Genomic DNA, 15,005 nt, shown 5'->3' with positions numbered 1-15,005 from the left:
ATAGCATGCTAAATTCTCCAACTTACTGCCCTGCTCTCCCACCTTGTCTGCCAGCCATGAAGCTGGGCACCCACATACCTTTTTTCAACCTCAGCTCTTTCAGCTTTCTAAATTGGCTTCAGTCTCTAATTTGTCATTGGTGGCCAGCCGGGCTGCCCACAGTAGGGACCAGCCCACTGCAGCAACCATTCACTTCCCTTCTTTACCACAGTTCCTCAAACCAGCACATCTTGAAGGCATCACTGTACTCATACGGGGTCCGTAAGCATCTCACATACACACCACCCCTCCTCACATACAGGCTGATGGCCAGCTTAGAAGTTCTGCCCCCCAGCCTCTTTCCCAAGAGTCATTTTTCTGGCCTTCTGGCTGGCTCGCCCACTGTTGGTCCACAAATTTGAGAGCTTCCCGGGTGAAATCTGAAGGTGGCTCCTATTCACAGAGGGCCTGAAGAAAGGGGACTGGTAGCTGACAGGTTTGATAAGCAAGAAAACTTAAATACAAGGCTGGTGTTGGGCAGTCACAGAACCGGTCCTTCTCCGCACCCACCTGGCAGGACCTTAACAGTTTATAGAGGATCAACTGGGTTCTGTTGGATACAGTCCAGATGGTCTCAACAACACATTACACTTCCAAGACTACTCTTGAAGTGGCTCCAGCTATAGGAACAGAGGGCAGAACCTACATTCTAAGGACAAGGAGAAGAGCCTCTGATTGCCCGAATGGAGCTCAAGTGTAAACTAGCATTCACGTTCTCTCTATGACCTCCTCCAACAACTGGGAGCTCCTTAGGGGGGAAACTGAGACTGCTTCCTCCTCCCTTTCTTAAAGCCCAGCACAGTCCTAGGTATGTGAAAGAAACTCAACAATATTAAGTGAACAAACCAACTAAGATTCTTCAAAAACAGTCTACTACAGCATAACTAACAATTCCCACATCACAACGCTTCTGAGTAAAACACATGTAGAGATTAGATAAAAACACAATATCTGTCATGCCTTTTTCTTTGGGTGTATAGAAATAGAGTAGCTGCAGAACAGAGATGGAAGAAATGAGAATCTCGGTTACCTTCCATATGCAAAGTCATTCATAGACTTAGCACAATGTATACCGTAGTCAAAGTAGAGGTAATAGACAACCGAATTCTATCTGGCAATGGAAATGAAGGAATGACACTTACAGGCAATCCCATGGATTGATTTCAATACACATAATGTAGAACAAAGACAAGTCATTTCACCTCTTTTTGCCTATTTTCTGATTTCTAAATGAGGTTAATGATAATACTTAGTGCATGGATTGATTTCAACACACATAATGTAGAGCAAAGACAAGTCATTTCACCTCTTTTTGCCTATTTTATGATTTCTAAATGAGGTTAAAGATAACACTTACTGCATGGGTTTTGTGAAGATTGAGTTGTGTCTGGTATATAGAAAGCATGAAATAGATGTCAAATGTATTGTCAAATAATTAATATTATGATTACACATACGTTTCTCGACTAAAGATTGTGGGGATATACAAGGAACTGGTTCCTGCCTATAAGGAGTTTACAATCCAGTACAAAAGATAAATAAGGAACAAATATAGCTACTATGTGCCTGGATTCCCAAACTGTAAAAATAGGGGTACTAATATACATTTCATAGATTTTGAGAATTAGAGATTATTCCTAAAACATAAACTCTATAAAAACATGGATTTTTGTCTCTCTTATTTATCCCCACACTTTTGATACAGAGTATCAGGTGTTTATTAAATATTTGTTGAATGAATGGATTAATTAATAATGCATATAAAACATTCAGGCAATGCCTAGCACATGCTAAACACAATATGCTTTAGCTATTATTAGGCACTTAACATGTAAGTTATTTATATAAAGTAGAAAACAGTAAGAGTCAAAAGGACTGTACAGGAAGAAATAACACTACAAAATTCCTTGTAGGAATGACAATTTCCACCTCAGAGGATCTGTACAATAGCAGAAGTGGTTAAACAAATTATGGCATATTCATTCAATGGAATATTATAAAATAAAGCAATGAAAGTGAAGAGAATATTTCTATACATGGTCACAGAGATGAATCTCAAACCATAATGGTGAGCAAACGAAGTTAGACACAAGGAAGCACATACTGCGTGACCAGATATACGGGAAGTTCCCTGAATCTTTTTATGGTATTATCAGGATATATACGTTGGGAGAAGAGGGAAAGTATAGGATTAGAGGGACAGAGGGACACTTCTGGCACTAGTGGTGTTTTATGTCTTGACCTGGGGGTTCTCTAATGGTAATTCTTTCTGTACATATATTTGTATATGTACAGCTTTGTTTTTGCTGCAGCAACAACTCCAAAATCTCAGTGTCTGAGACCAAAGGTTTTTGTCCCTCGCTTCCAAAACATGGGAGTTGCAATCTAGTAGGCTCTCCTGGGTTCACTTAGGCCCAGCTCCACTTGGCTTTATTCTAAGAGTATTCACTTCTTGGACCCAGACGAGAAAAGTAGTCCCTGTTTGGAGTATGCTTCTTCACCTAACAGGATTCAGAAATTCAACGGTAGTAGGCAGTCTGTGCAGCTAGTGGCATTAAAGTTTTCTGCTCAGATATGGTCACAGTTTGTTCAAAACTTTGTTTCTGATCTGTTTGATACAGTCATCTCCACATGCCATGAGCTACACCCATAGTTCTCAGAGACACAGACTTATTTACAGATACTTCACAGTATTTATGAGGTGTCAGTAAGAGTACACCCTTTGTCTCTTTACCCAGAACCATTTTCTGCAGCTGAAAAATATTCTTGTCAGACATAGTTGAAGTTCCTAGCTGATTTTCAGTTAGTCAAAAGGGAGATGGGGGTGGGTGGGAACGAGAGAATGATTTTTGCTAGCACCCTCCCCAAGGTCAGAAAGCTTCTTCTGCTGGCCTTGAAAAAGTATGCTGTCATGTTGTGAGGGAGACTGGGCATGGCATGGAATTGCCAGAGCCTCTAACAGCTGAAAGTAGCCCCAATCTGATAATCAGGAAGAGGGGGGGAAGCTTCAGTCCTACAACGGCAAGGAACTGAATTCTGCCAACCATGTGAACTTGGTAGAGAAACCCAAGCTCCAAAAAGGAATGTGGCTGGGCTGCCATTTTGATTACAGCCTTGCGAAGGACCCAGTGAGGCAGTGCCTGAACTCATGACTCATGGACACAAGGAAATGAAAGAAAAAAACATTTTGTTTTAAGCTGCTAAATGTGTAATAATTTGTTACACAGCAATAGGGGGAATACTGGTCCTTCAAATTGTCTGGTGTGGTTGTTCTCAAATTTCGATGTATACCAGAATTACCTGAAGGGATGTTAGAACAAAGATTGCAGAACCCTAACTGCAGAGATTCTAATTCATTAGATACCTAGTGGGATCCATGTTGGTGTGATTTTCCAGCCGATGCTATTACTGTTGATCTAGAGTGGCGCCTGGTTGGTTCAGTCGGTTAAGTATCTGACTCTTGATTTTGGCTCAGGTCATGATCTCACGGTTCATGAGATCAAACCCTGCATCCAGCTCTGCGCTGAGAGTGTGGTGACTGCTTGGGATTCTCTCTCTTTCCTTCTCTCTCTGCTTCTCCCTTGCTCATGCTCATGCTCTTTCTCAAAATAAATAAATAAGCTTAAAAAAAATACTGTTGATCTAGAAACCATACATTGAGAATCACAGGTCTACCATGACTACATTTACTTCTACGCATTTTTAATGTCCTCAGTATCAAAATACTATGAGATGATAAGCATCTGGTTGAAGCAAATGGTTGACTTTCTTTCATACTGAAGGTTTTCATAAAGAAAAAAGAGAGGAAGAGCTTATTAAATAATATTCGTTAACCTTGATATCTAATTTTCTTCAAGCTACCTGATTCTTACTACTCCTGTAGCAGATGAGCAAATTTCCATAGATGCACTGATATATTACTTTTCCCCATATTATAATTAACATTCCTGGGGTTTTTTTGTACTATTTCCATTATAGTGGTATGATTTGTAGTAGAAATAGTTAAAATGTCATAGCCAATCATTGTACTTGAAATCGTTAAAATGATGCATTGAATTTTAAAAGGGCTCAATAAGTTTAAAACAAATTGATAATTATGGATTACATTCATAAAATCTTTGTTGTGACTACCTAAACAATTTAACACAAACATTTTTTTAAAGAATTACAATTATTCATAATAATATCATCAGGGAGCTATGAATTTGCTATCCATCTGTTTTAGTATTAGGTTTAATAGCTCGGCCAATACACCATGGAAAGAAACTGTAGACATCAAGAGAATAACATATACCAAGGCTTCTTATGTTTGATGCTCCAATTTGTTTAAATACAAAAATCATCATCTTTTCCTTCATTTTCTACAAAAGATTTTTTTTAAAGATAGAAGTGCCTCTTTCTATGCTGACAGCTTCCAAGTAACTATGGAATGGTAAGAACCACATCACTTAATGAATATTCATATCAAAGAGATATTTATAACATTTTTCATGTCATTGCTCCTTCACCCTTTCCCAACACACACTTTGAGAATTACAATGAATTCTTGAAATCCTGAAGGAACTACCTCCAATTCTAATACCAGGCTTTAAAATACATTTTTTAAATAGACCTTCAAATTAAAGAGGAAAAAAATTTAAATAAGTATTTGTGAGAAGCAATCACATCAGAAAACTCCCAATTAAAATAATATAAGAAAAAAAAGGTGAGAATTAAAGGGGGTATAATAATTTGCTTTAATAAGTCAACATAAAAATGGTAAAGAGCATAATATTATCACAAAAATAGAGGTTCCATGGAGGTAGAGATTTTTGTCCTTTTGTTTCTTGATATGTTCCTTGTTTCTAGAATTTATTTTTAATGCTTACTTATTTTGAGAAAGAGAGAGAGAAGAAGGAAGGGAGATGGGGAGGGGCAGAGGTAGGGGGAGAGAGAGCCCAAGCAGGCTCGATGCGATCAGCACAAAGCCTGATATGGGGCTCGATCTTGATTTCACAACCTCAAGATTATGACCGGAGCCAATATCCAGAGTTGGGTGCTTAATCAACTCAGCCACCCAGAAGCCCCTGTTTCTAGAATATTTAATGCAGAGTAGAAGTCCAAAATGTTTACTGAATAAATGAATAAATACATCAATGCATGTAATACAGAAAATCAATCATCGTGCTCCTAGCCATACAAAACACATCTATGATCCCATGTACACTCAGGAACAACAATCGGGAAATTCAAAGGCATTCAGATTCCAGCACAATGCACTAGATTCTCGATATCAAAGTTAAAATTTAAAATCTTGATGTTCAAATATCCACCAATTGACATGGAAAAGCCAGATATGTAAGTAGCTGTGGTCCAATGGGATAAGTAAAGAATTATATGTTAGTATTATCAGTCACAGACTGGTTGAAGAAGCTCCAAATAAATAACATTTGAGCATTATCTAAAAAGATGGGTGAGAGGGAAAACCCAAAGGAAAGGTGCAGAAATGTAAAATTCACAGCACCTTTGGAGAACAAGCTATGGATTTCAAACTTTTGAACCATAACCTGCAGCAAGAAATACATATACAGTATATTTAACTGAAAGCAGTGAGAATTGAAATAAAACTCACCGTTACTCATTTCATGTACCTGAGATTTTCTATTCTATTTCTTCTTCTATTTTTTAATTCTGGTGAAGATGTATTGAATCAATTTGAAGATCCATTCGTTTGAAAGACATCGGGATTGAGCATCAAACGGATGTGGTGAGTAGACCACTGAAATGAAAACACAAAGAATGCTCTGTCAGTTGAGCTCCAACTCCCCTCCCACCCACGTGGTTTGCTGGAGCTACACGACTTAGAGAACTATGATCTATGTCCCCATCCTTTTTAAAACAACTCAGTGTGGTAGAAAAGATGAGTAAAGAAATCCCCCCCTATATCAAACCAATGTACACGAAGGGAAAGAGCCACAGGCCATTTCTTCTCTACTCTGGACATAAAATGTAAAGCTTAACATTCTTCTGTCCAGAAGGGTTAAGAGTGTTTGAAAATAAAGGAATTCTCTCACTTGGGAGCATCCTAAATTCAATCTGTACCTGGATTTATCTCAGCATTTATCAGAGTCACATTGTCATACTGAACTACAAAAAACAAAACAAAACAAACAAAAAAAACCCTCTTCTCCTTCCCCATAAATAACTATTTAACTATTTCCACAACAGTCTTCATTGAAGACTATTTCCTGAGCACTCTATGTGCCATAACCTGTTCTAGTGCTAAGAACTACAATGGGGAGAAACAAAAGTGCAAGCCTCTTGGAATTTAGAGTTCACACACAAAAATATAGAAATAAACTAAATATATACAAAATAATAAAAGCAGTGAACAATAGAAAATAAAGCAATCAACTGTATTAGAAAATAATACTTAAGGTAGCCAAAGAAGCCCTTTATCAGAAAGTAATATGTAAGTTGAGACCTAATGGAGGAGAAGCCACTGAGGTTAAGTACTAAGAGAAAAACAGTGTTCTAGGCGTAGAAGAGCAGAAGAGAAGAGCTGAGTCAGGAATGAGGTGGTTGTTAAAGGCCAGAATATCTGGAGCCCAGTGAGCTGGGCAGGGTAGCAGGAGAGGAGATGAGAAGTTATCTGAAGTTACTGGCTTGGTTCAATATCTAGAATGGGAAGTTACTGCAGAATGACATGGCCTAATTTGGGTCCTGTAAAGCTCCTTCTTACAGCCATCTGGACAATGGATTAGATAGTGGTATGTTTAGAAGCTGTGCCATCTTTTGGGAGACTGATTTCCAGCCAAGCAAGGATGGAAGATTAGACTAGGGTGCTGGCAGTGGAGAAGAAGAGAAAAGGATGGACTCAAGACATATTTTGGAGGTACGACCAACAAAAGTTATATTTAGAATTTGCTTAAAAAGAGACCATAAGTAAGGGCATTGAAAATTGGTTAGAGAAGTACATTTAAAAGGGGAAGGGAAGGACTTGGAGGAAGGAAAGCAGAGGTATGCACTAAGTAACAACCTAGACATCAGACATTAAAGTGGTCACATTTAAAACTCTAATCCCATGGCTTGCTCTGTGCCTCTATTAAAAAAAAAAACAAAAAACTATCAAATTGGGCAAAAAGATAAAGAAACTGCTTTGAGGATTTATGGCCTTGGTGGTTGAGGCCAGGCCATGGAAAAAAGATCATTTACCCAATGAAAATAATGCAGCAAGAATTTAACTAAGATCACCTTAGTGAGAAACCATGGCCACACATTCAAATTCCCTGTGGAGCTTTTAAAACCTTATGCCCAGGCTCCACTGAAGTGGTTTTGTTTTGATAACTTTGAGGTGGGGCACAGGCATAGGTATTTCTTAAATGCTACACAGATGATTCTCGCGAGCAGCAAGAGCTGAGAGCCCTGAGCTAGAAGTACAGCGGAGGAGGTCTGGTCAATAAATCCATTTCATTAAATAAGGGCTTAATAGAATGAAGTAAAGGTAAAGGAACTTTTTCTCCAAATGAGGAATATAGGCCCACTGTTTAGATAGACATGGCTTGAGACTCCAAGAAGATAAAAGTCAATTTTCCTCAATGTGATTTTTTTGAAGCTAGGAGAAAAGTTTATTCTCACAGGGTTAGGAACACAGAAACTCATAGAGACATCACATATATTTTAAAGATATTTTATTTCTATTATGAACAACACAGAGGGAAGAAATTAACAGCTGATAGTTGACTGAAAAAAACAAACAAACAAAAACAGAAGAGGAAGAGTATCAACTACCCAGGAAAGAATTGAGTTGCAGTGGAAAAGTGAGCATAAGGGAGGGAAGACTCAGTTATTTCTGAGGGGAAACATTTTAATTGGTTACCAGAATACAACAATGGTATGGGTTTCAATGTGTCAAATCACCCTTGCTTTTCAACTGTTCTTTAGTCTGAACCCTTCCAAGATTTAAATCTTGAATGAGCCACTGAATTACCAGAGCAGGACTGTCAAGTATTGTCCTCAAAAAGAAACCAAGAACATAATTCTTGACTGCAATGAAGATTCCTTGTTGCTGGTATGAGTGGGTAATTCAAGAGTGGTCAGATAACCCGGGCTAATCTTTTTTGTTAATTCGGGTTCTCACTGGAATCAGAACCAAAGTTTTACACCGTGAGGGGTTTTCTTTGCTGTATTTACACCTTCTTTGCACCCTAACTCCTTTGAAAACAGAAAAGGAAACAGGCAATGCAATTTTTAAATATCCATCTGGAGATCTTTAAGAGTAGTGATGGTCCAGGGGAGGTGGCAGTGTCTGAAGGGCGTCGCCCAGATAACTGGGTGGAGTAAAATCAGGGAGTTGAACAGACAAGACAACGTTAAGCAGACAAGACAAACATGGCTTTTTAGTCTTGTGGGCGTGTGGGCTCAGGAAGGGAGTGAAAGCAAAAGAGAACTGAGGAGCTAACGGGAAAGAGGTGTAGGTAAAGGTTCATAGAACCTAGGCTGGAGGGTGGGAAAAAGATTCCAGAGCCTCAAAAGCGCGAATAAAAGAGTGGAGTAGAGCTCTAACCTTCCGGCGGGCACCTGCGCCGCGAACCTCCTGGAAGTGGGAGGCGCGAGCGCGCACTACAAGTCCCAGCAGCCCCCGCTTCCTGGAGCCCGCGAGGAGCGGCGCAACGCCCGCTGGGAGTCTTTCGGCGCCGCCAAGATGTCGCAGCCCAAGAAAAGAAAGCTTGAGTCGGGGGGCGGCGGCGAAGGAGGGGAGGGAGCTGAAGAGGAAGATGGCGGAGAGCAGGCGGCGGCCCTGCCGCGACCCCGGAGGGCTAGGCGGGAGCGGGACCAGCTGTACTACGAGTGCTACTCGGACATCTCGGTCCACGAGGAGATGATTGCGGACCGCGTCCGCACGGATGCCTACCGCCTGGGCATCCTGCGGAACTGGTCAGCACTGCGGGGCAAGACGGTGCTGGACGTGGGCGCGGGCACCGGCATTCTCAGCATCTTCTGTGTGCAGGCCGGGGCCCGGCGCGTGTACGCGGTGGAGGCCAGCGCCATCTGGCAACAGGCCCGGGAGGTGGTGCGGCTCAACGGCCTGGAGGACCGGGTGCACGTCCTGCCGGGGCCAGTGGAGACGGTGGAGCTGCCGGAGCAGGTGGATGCCATCGTGAGCGAGTGGATGGGCTACGGACTCCTGCACGAGTCCATGCTGAGCTCGGTGCTCTACGCGCGGACCAAGTGGCTGAAGGAGGGCGGTCTCCTCCTGCCCGCTTCCGCCGAGCTCTTCGTGGCGCCCATCAGCGACCAGATGCTGGAGTTGCGCCTCGGCTTCTGGAGCCAGGTGAAGCAGCTCTATGGTGTGGACATGAGCTGCCTGGAGAGCTTCGCCACGCGCTGCCTTATGGGCCACTCGGAGATCGTGGTGCAGGGCTTGTCCGGGGAGGACGTCCTGGCCCGGCCGCAGCGCTTTGCTCAGCTGGAGCTGGCCCGCGCCGGCCTGGAGCAGGAGCTGGAGGCGGGGGTGGGCGGGCGCTTCCGCTTCAGTTGCTACGGCTCGGCGCCCATGCACGGCTTTGCCATCTGGTTCCAGGTGACCTTCCCCGGAGGGGACTCGGAGAAACCGCTGGTGCTGTCCACTTCGCCTTTTCACCCGGTCACGCACTGGAAGCAGGCGCTCCTCTACCTGAACGAGCCTGTGCAAGTGGAACAAGACACGGACGTTTCCGGCGAGATCACGCTGCTGCCCTCCCGGGATAACCACCGTCTCCTGCGCGTGCTGCTGCGCTACAAAGTGGGCGACCAGGAGGAGAAGACCAAAGACTTTGCCATGGAGGACTGATCGTTGCCTTTTCTCGCAGCTACCTCCCGAGTCGGCCGGACCTGCGTGGGAGAGGCGGAGGGGGTTTCGAAGGAGAAAGGGAGATGCCACGTGCAAGTAGGGGGCGATATCTTCTGTCTCCTTTTACCCCCTTGGCTCCTGGGGAGGGAGAGTGACCTGTCTCCCTTCGAAGAGGTTCTTCCGGCGATATTTATTTAAAAGGCGAATCCCGATGCCCCCAACTTTGGAAAAAGCTTCTTTATCAATGGGCTTTGTTGAGCCTTAAAAGCATGTGGTACCAAGCACTTGTATTTCTATTTCTTTTGTTTTCACGGGAAGAAAGCAAAAACACGGAAGAAAAAACCAGTTTCTGAAGGTTCCATGCACATTCCTGACACCTCACATTTAAATCTGTAGCCAGGGGGAACAGTAAAGGGTTTTGTTAGACTACATAAATTTTCACTATGACTTAAATAGCTCTCCAGAGCCATATTCTATCATTCTCCGAATTCCCTCCTTTCCTAGGTTGCTTCTAGGCTTCAGTACTTCTCCCTCATTGTTTTTTTTTAAATAAAGTTTGTTTCTGGTAATGAGAGGGAGGAAGAAAGAGGAAGCAGTTTGAATAACCCTGTTCTTACACTTAACTACTTCCTTAGGGTGCTAATGTTGAACACATTTCTCCACTGAGTAAAATTGGCTCTATATAGGTGTGCAGCACACCCAAGAAACCTAGAAGGTAGACAAAGGAGAAAAAGATCTGAAAGATGGTGAAGTAGTATGGATTTTATTATTCTTTTAAGATTTAACCAAGGAAATGTTTTATTTCACATTTGTTACATAATAAAGTTTTGTGTGATTCTTATTAAACAGTCTGATAGGTTTTTCTGAACCTGACCCAAGGATTTATTCATCATTTGGGGTAAATTCTTTAGCCTCTCTAAATGAAGGAAAATAGTTTCCCAGCTGGAGAAGTGCATTCATTTAAACTCTCATTTAAAGAGATCATGTGATCTGGCCTACTTACATCAAGTGAAATTTCCTTTTTTAGTTTTGGGTTTTTTCCCCCCTCTTTTTAGCTCAGCCAAATATGAAAGTTGTGAATTTAGGAAAATCATTTGTAATGAAGTGTGAGTCATGTTATCAAATTTATTTCACGGATGTTTCCCTCCTTATCCCTGTGGCAAATAAAACATTGGCATTCTATTTTTGTAGATGAAGTAAGAAGTCTTGTGTACTGTGACTTACAATGCTTTTGCCTTTTTAATCTTGTCAATTCTTAAGAATAGTGTTGGAACCATTTCAGAATATAATTTCAGGGTAATTTATGCTTAATGTATGTTTTTTCTTCGTACCGGTAGCTTATGTATGCCAATAGAAAACAGGTGTGAAAAAGTGGTCTTCTGAAAGAGTCCAACATAGCTTTGTTTATTGCAACTGAGTTTTCTTTCAGTTATTCTCTTTTATTCATCACATATTAAGGTATTAAAGTATTATAACTAATTTCCTAAAATTTAGTGTTACCACAAGAGATCTTCGATTATGAAGGGAAACATACAAAATGACTTTCCAAGATCCTAGATTGCAAGCAACAGCAATGATAGCTGTCCCTATTTTGATAGTTAACAGTCTATGTAAATAGTACAGTTTTAGCAAGCTGATTTAAGCTGGAGGTCTAATCTAGGTCCTTTTATTTAGGGTCCACTCTGTGTTATAAGTTGAGCGTTTATTTATTTAGAATTTTAGTGTATGGTTTTGAGTAGATTTCTGGTATTTTTTGACTTCCTATAACAATTTCTTTACTGTTTGGGCAAACAAAAGCATTCTCCCGAATTCCATTTTTTAAATACAGTATGTCTTTTATAAATCTATGCATATTATAGAGTTCTCATCACCTCATCACCAGTATAAGCATGCAGAGAACACCAGTTAAAACTTAGGGTAACGATAGAAGTGGAAAGCAACTATTTCATAAGTAGCCAAAGTAAGCTGTAATATTCTTGTTAGTTTCCCAAAAGAAAAATGAATTATAATAGAAAATATAGCTACTAAAAACATTAGTCGAGAGGCAGCATAGCATATGATTAAAAGCTATGACTTGACCCAGACAGATCCTGCTGGCGCCTAGGCTCCACCACTCTTTAACCCTGTGAACTTGGGCAAAATACTTAACCTCTGTTTCTCTCCAGTGTTCTCATACAAGATGTATATCAGTCATACGTGCTCCATAGAAATGTGATACATGTAATAAATACATGCAGTTAGTACACATAAGGAAATAGTGCCTGGCACACAGTCACATCTCAGTCGTTGTTAGCTGTTGTAATTACAGAAAAGTACTATGCAAACCTGAAGCATTTGGACACCTGTAAAATGTACCACAGAATAAATATTCAACATTTTGATTTTTTTACAGGTATTTGGCAGTATCAGCATGGCTGTGTATGACGAGCGATGTATGTCTGGACACCAGATGATCCAAAGGAAACCCAAGCCCTTTGGAGTTACAACATTTCCAGAAGGATGAGAGTGTGACATGCTCCAATATCCAGGCACTGTCCAGTCTTTGTGTGAACTGGGGCTGATTGCCCAGGGTAATTTGGGCCACAGGAAGAACTGTCAGCCCTAAGGAGAGAAGGAAATGGTGACATTCTACCTGCTTTTTTCAGACAGCTTACACTTATTTAGCACTGTGAAACTTTCCAGGTACTTACATTAACTCACTGGACCAATGGACATTTTATTGAAAATACCAGGTAATAGTCATTGTGAGAAGCGCTTAGGATACAAACCAATAAAACATAGCCTTTCCTTCCAAATAGATGTGTTCATAAGATAAACCAGAAAGAAAAATAGATAAACGATATTGGGATGGTGTGTTAGGAAAGGCAGGTAATTACCTTCACTTTACATAGAAAAAAGACTTAAGATACTAAAGGATGCCTATGGTTACACAGCTAATTCTTGACAGTTGAACACAAGTATTTCAGTTCCTACCTCCAAACAACCTCTTAATTTAAGAAAGTTCCATTGGGGACATACCTCAGAGGCCTCAAAGAGCCACCATAGGATCTCAAGGTTGACAATTACTAATTACTGGGCACTCACAAAACATACCCTGTACCCATTTCCCTAACAGGGCTAATCAAGTGTGGCCTCCTTTCTGAGACCTCCAGGAGAAAATCCTAAATGCAGTGGCAAAGAAGAGTAGATACATTCTGCCATTGTGGTTATAGGTACTTTGTGCTTGAGATCAGAGAGGTATCCAATGAATTGTTCACTAATTGAATGATTTCATAAACACCAACTATCTAACAAGTTCTATGATAAATAAGCAAATGGTAACCTCGACTGGGATACGATAGGGGAATAAAATTACCTAGACCAGTAATTTGCATACCTTCTTTAGCCTGGAAAGATTCAATCCAACTAAATCTTAACCTCTGCTGCAGCAAGGATGAGAAGCCATCCTCTTTGTCAGTTGTAACCTTAGAATTCCTCTCTATGTTACTTATTACATAGATTATGAGAACCTCAGAGAAATTTGTGATAGCAAAGAGGAAGATGATCTAATGAGACTGTTCCTCAAAACATTATATGTGCTTTTAGGATGAGACATTGAAACAAAGAACCTGGACTTGCCTAAACACAGAATTTTAATAAACAGTAAGACATGACCAGTAACATTGGAAATGTGCCCTTTCGGGAGCTTTGATGATTAAGTTCATCATTATTTATAATAACTTGGAGTAAAGGCTGATGAATATTTTAGTTGATTGGGTAGCTTTTTAACTTACAACAAATACAGAAAGCTGTAAAGAAGGGGAAAAAAATCCTCCTTTGTTCATGCTGCCCCCCTGCACAAAAAGGAAAGTGGGATGGAAGTAAGTCTTCTCCACACTTTTTAAAGTGCTTTCCCAGTGTTCTTGCAATCACATGATACAGGTATTTGTGAAAACCTTCGCAATCTGCAATATTGTGCACTAAAAATAGAGAACTTTGGGGAAAACTAGTTTGGGTGGATAATTAAAACCTATGTAACTTTGTAACCAAGAGTACTAAGAATACCAATAAAAATAAGAGTTAAAAAAAGATGCTAATCCTAATAATACTGTAGTAAATAAGATCATGTGATGGAAGAACAAGAGGAAGAGTTACTGAGACAAAGCAAAATGCACAAAAATGGAGTGAAGGTTTAATAAACATTTCAAGACACAGCATGTGGCCACACCGTGCCAAGGGGAAGAATGTAGGGTGTGACAGGTTCTTGACTTGCAGCAACTGTGTCAGTGCACCTTACGTCAGGTGGTTGTTGCCTGGTGGGAGGAGTCAACTGACCCACCAATGTCTGTCCACGTTACGTTCTGACATTGTTCCTCTACTTACTGATACCATTTGACTATATTCATTTATAGAAACATGCACGGCAGTAGAACATTCTGCCCTTTGTTCAATTTCCAGAAATTAAAGGAATTTGAAATTCCACTGGGTTTGTAGATCTTTTTCTTAACTATTCTTTTTGTTAGTGTTTATTTTTGAGAGAGACAGAGAGTGTGAGCAGGCTCCAGCCTCCGAGCTGTCTGCACAGAGCCCCTTTGGACGTGGGACTCATTCCAGGAACCCTGCTGAAGATGGAGACCTGAGATGCTTAACAGACTGAGCCACCCAGGTGCCCCATAGATCTTTTCTTTTTAATGCAAATTGTCTTAAAAGGAAAATGGAATAGGGGTGGGGAGGCTTACAGGTGGACAAAACTATCCTTTAGTATGAATCTATGTATTTTATTATTTTGGTCATTAGAAAAGTTTGACAGGAAAGAGGTATAGAAATCCTGACCTGTATAGAGTGAAAGGAAAAGAGTTGCTTATTCAGAAGATGGTTAGATAATGGGATTGAGGATAGTGTTTCTCCAGAGTCAGAGGCCAACATAAAAGATATCTTCGCGGGGTGCCTCGGTGACTCAGTTAAGCCTCCAACTTCAGGTCATAATCTTTGTGGTTTCAAGCCCCGTGTCGGGCTCTGTGCTGTGAGCTCAGAGCCTGCTTCGGATTCTGTGTCCCTCTCTCGCTCTGCCCCTCACCCACTCATGCTCTGTCTGCCTCTCTCTTAAGAATAAATAAAACACTGGGGCGCCTGGGTGGCTTAGTCTGTTAAGCGTCCGACTTTTGCTTAGGTCATG

General features: G+C 41.1%; 1 protein-coding gene across 1 annotated transcript; it reads left to right on the top strand.

Moving 5' to 3' along the window:
• The first annotated feature begins 8,665 nt into the window (after window positions 1-8,665).
• On the top strand, window positions 8,666-14,311 carry PRMT6 (protein arginine methyltransferase 6). Its single transcript, XM_039225032.1, has 2 exons — window positions 8,666-9,946; window positions 12,243-14,311. The coding sequence occupies exon 1, from the start codon at window positions 8,723-8,725 to the stop codon at window positions 9,848-9,850; it is 1,128 nt and encodes a 375-aa protein (XP_039080963.1). The 5' UTR covers window positions 8,666-8,722; the 3' UTR covers window positions 9,851-9,946; window positions 12,243-14,311.
• The last annotated feature ends 694 nt before the right edge of the window (window positions 14,312-15,005 follow it).

The sequence above is a fragment of the Hyaena hyaena genome, unplaced genomic scaffold (assembly GCF_003009895.1).
Source record: "Hyaena hyaena isolate Hyena2069 unplaced genomic scaffold, ASM300989v1 scaffold_1865, whole genome shotgun sequence".
Taxonomy (NCBI): Eukaryota; Metazoa; Chordata; class Mammalia; order Carnivora; family Hyaenidae; genus Hyaena; species Hyaena hyaena.
This window is presented reverse-complemented; position numbering and strand designations above follow the sequence as displayed.

Excerpts from the sequence above, each read along its gene's own strand:
- PRMT6 (XM_039225032.1), top strand. The coding sequence starts at position 8,723 with ATGTCGCAGCCCAAGAAAAGAAAGCTTGAGTCGGGGGGCGGCGGCGAA.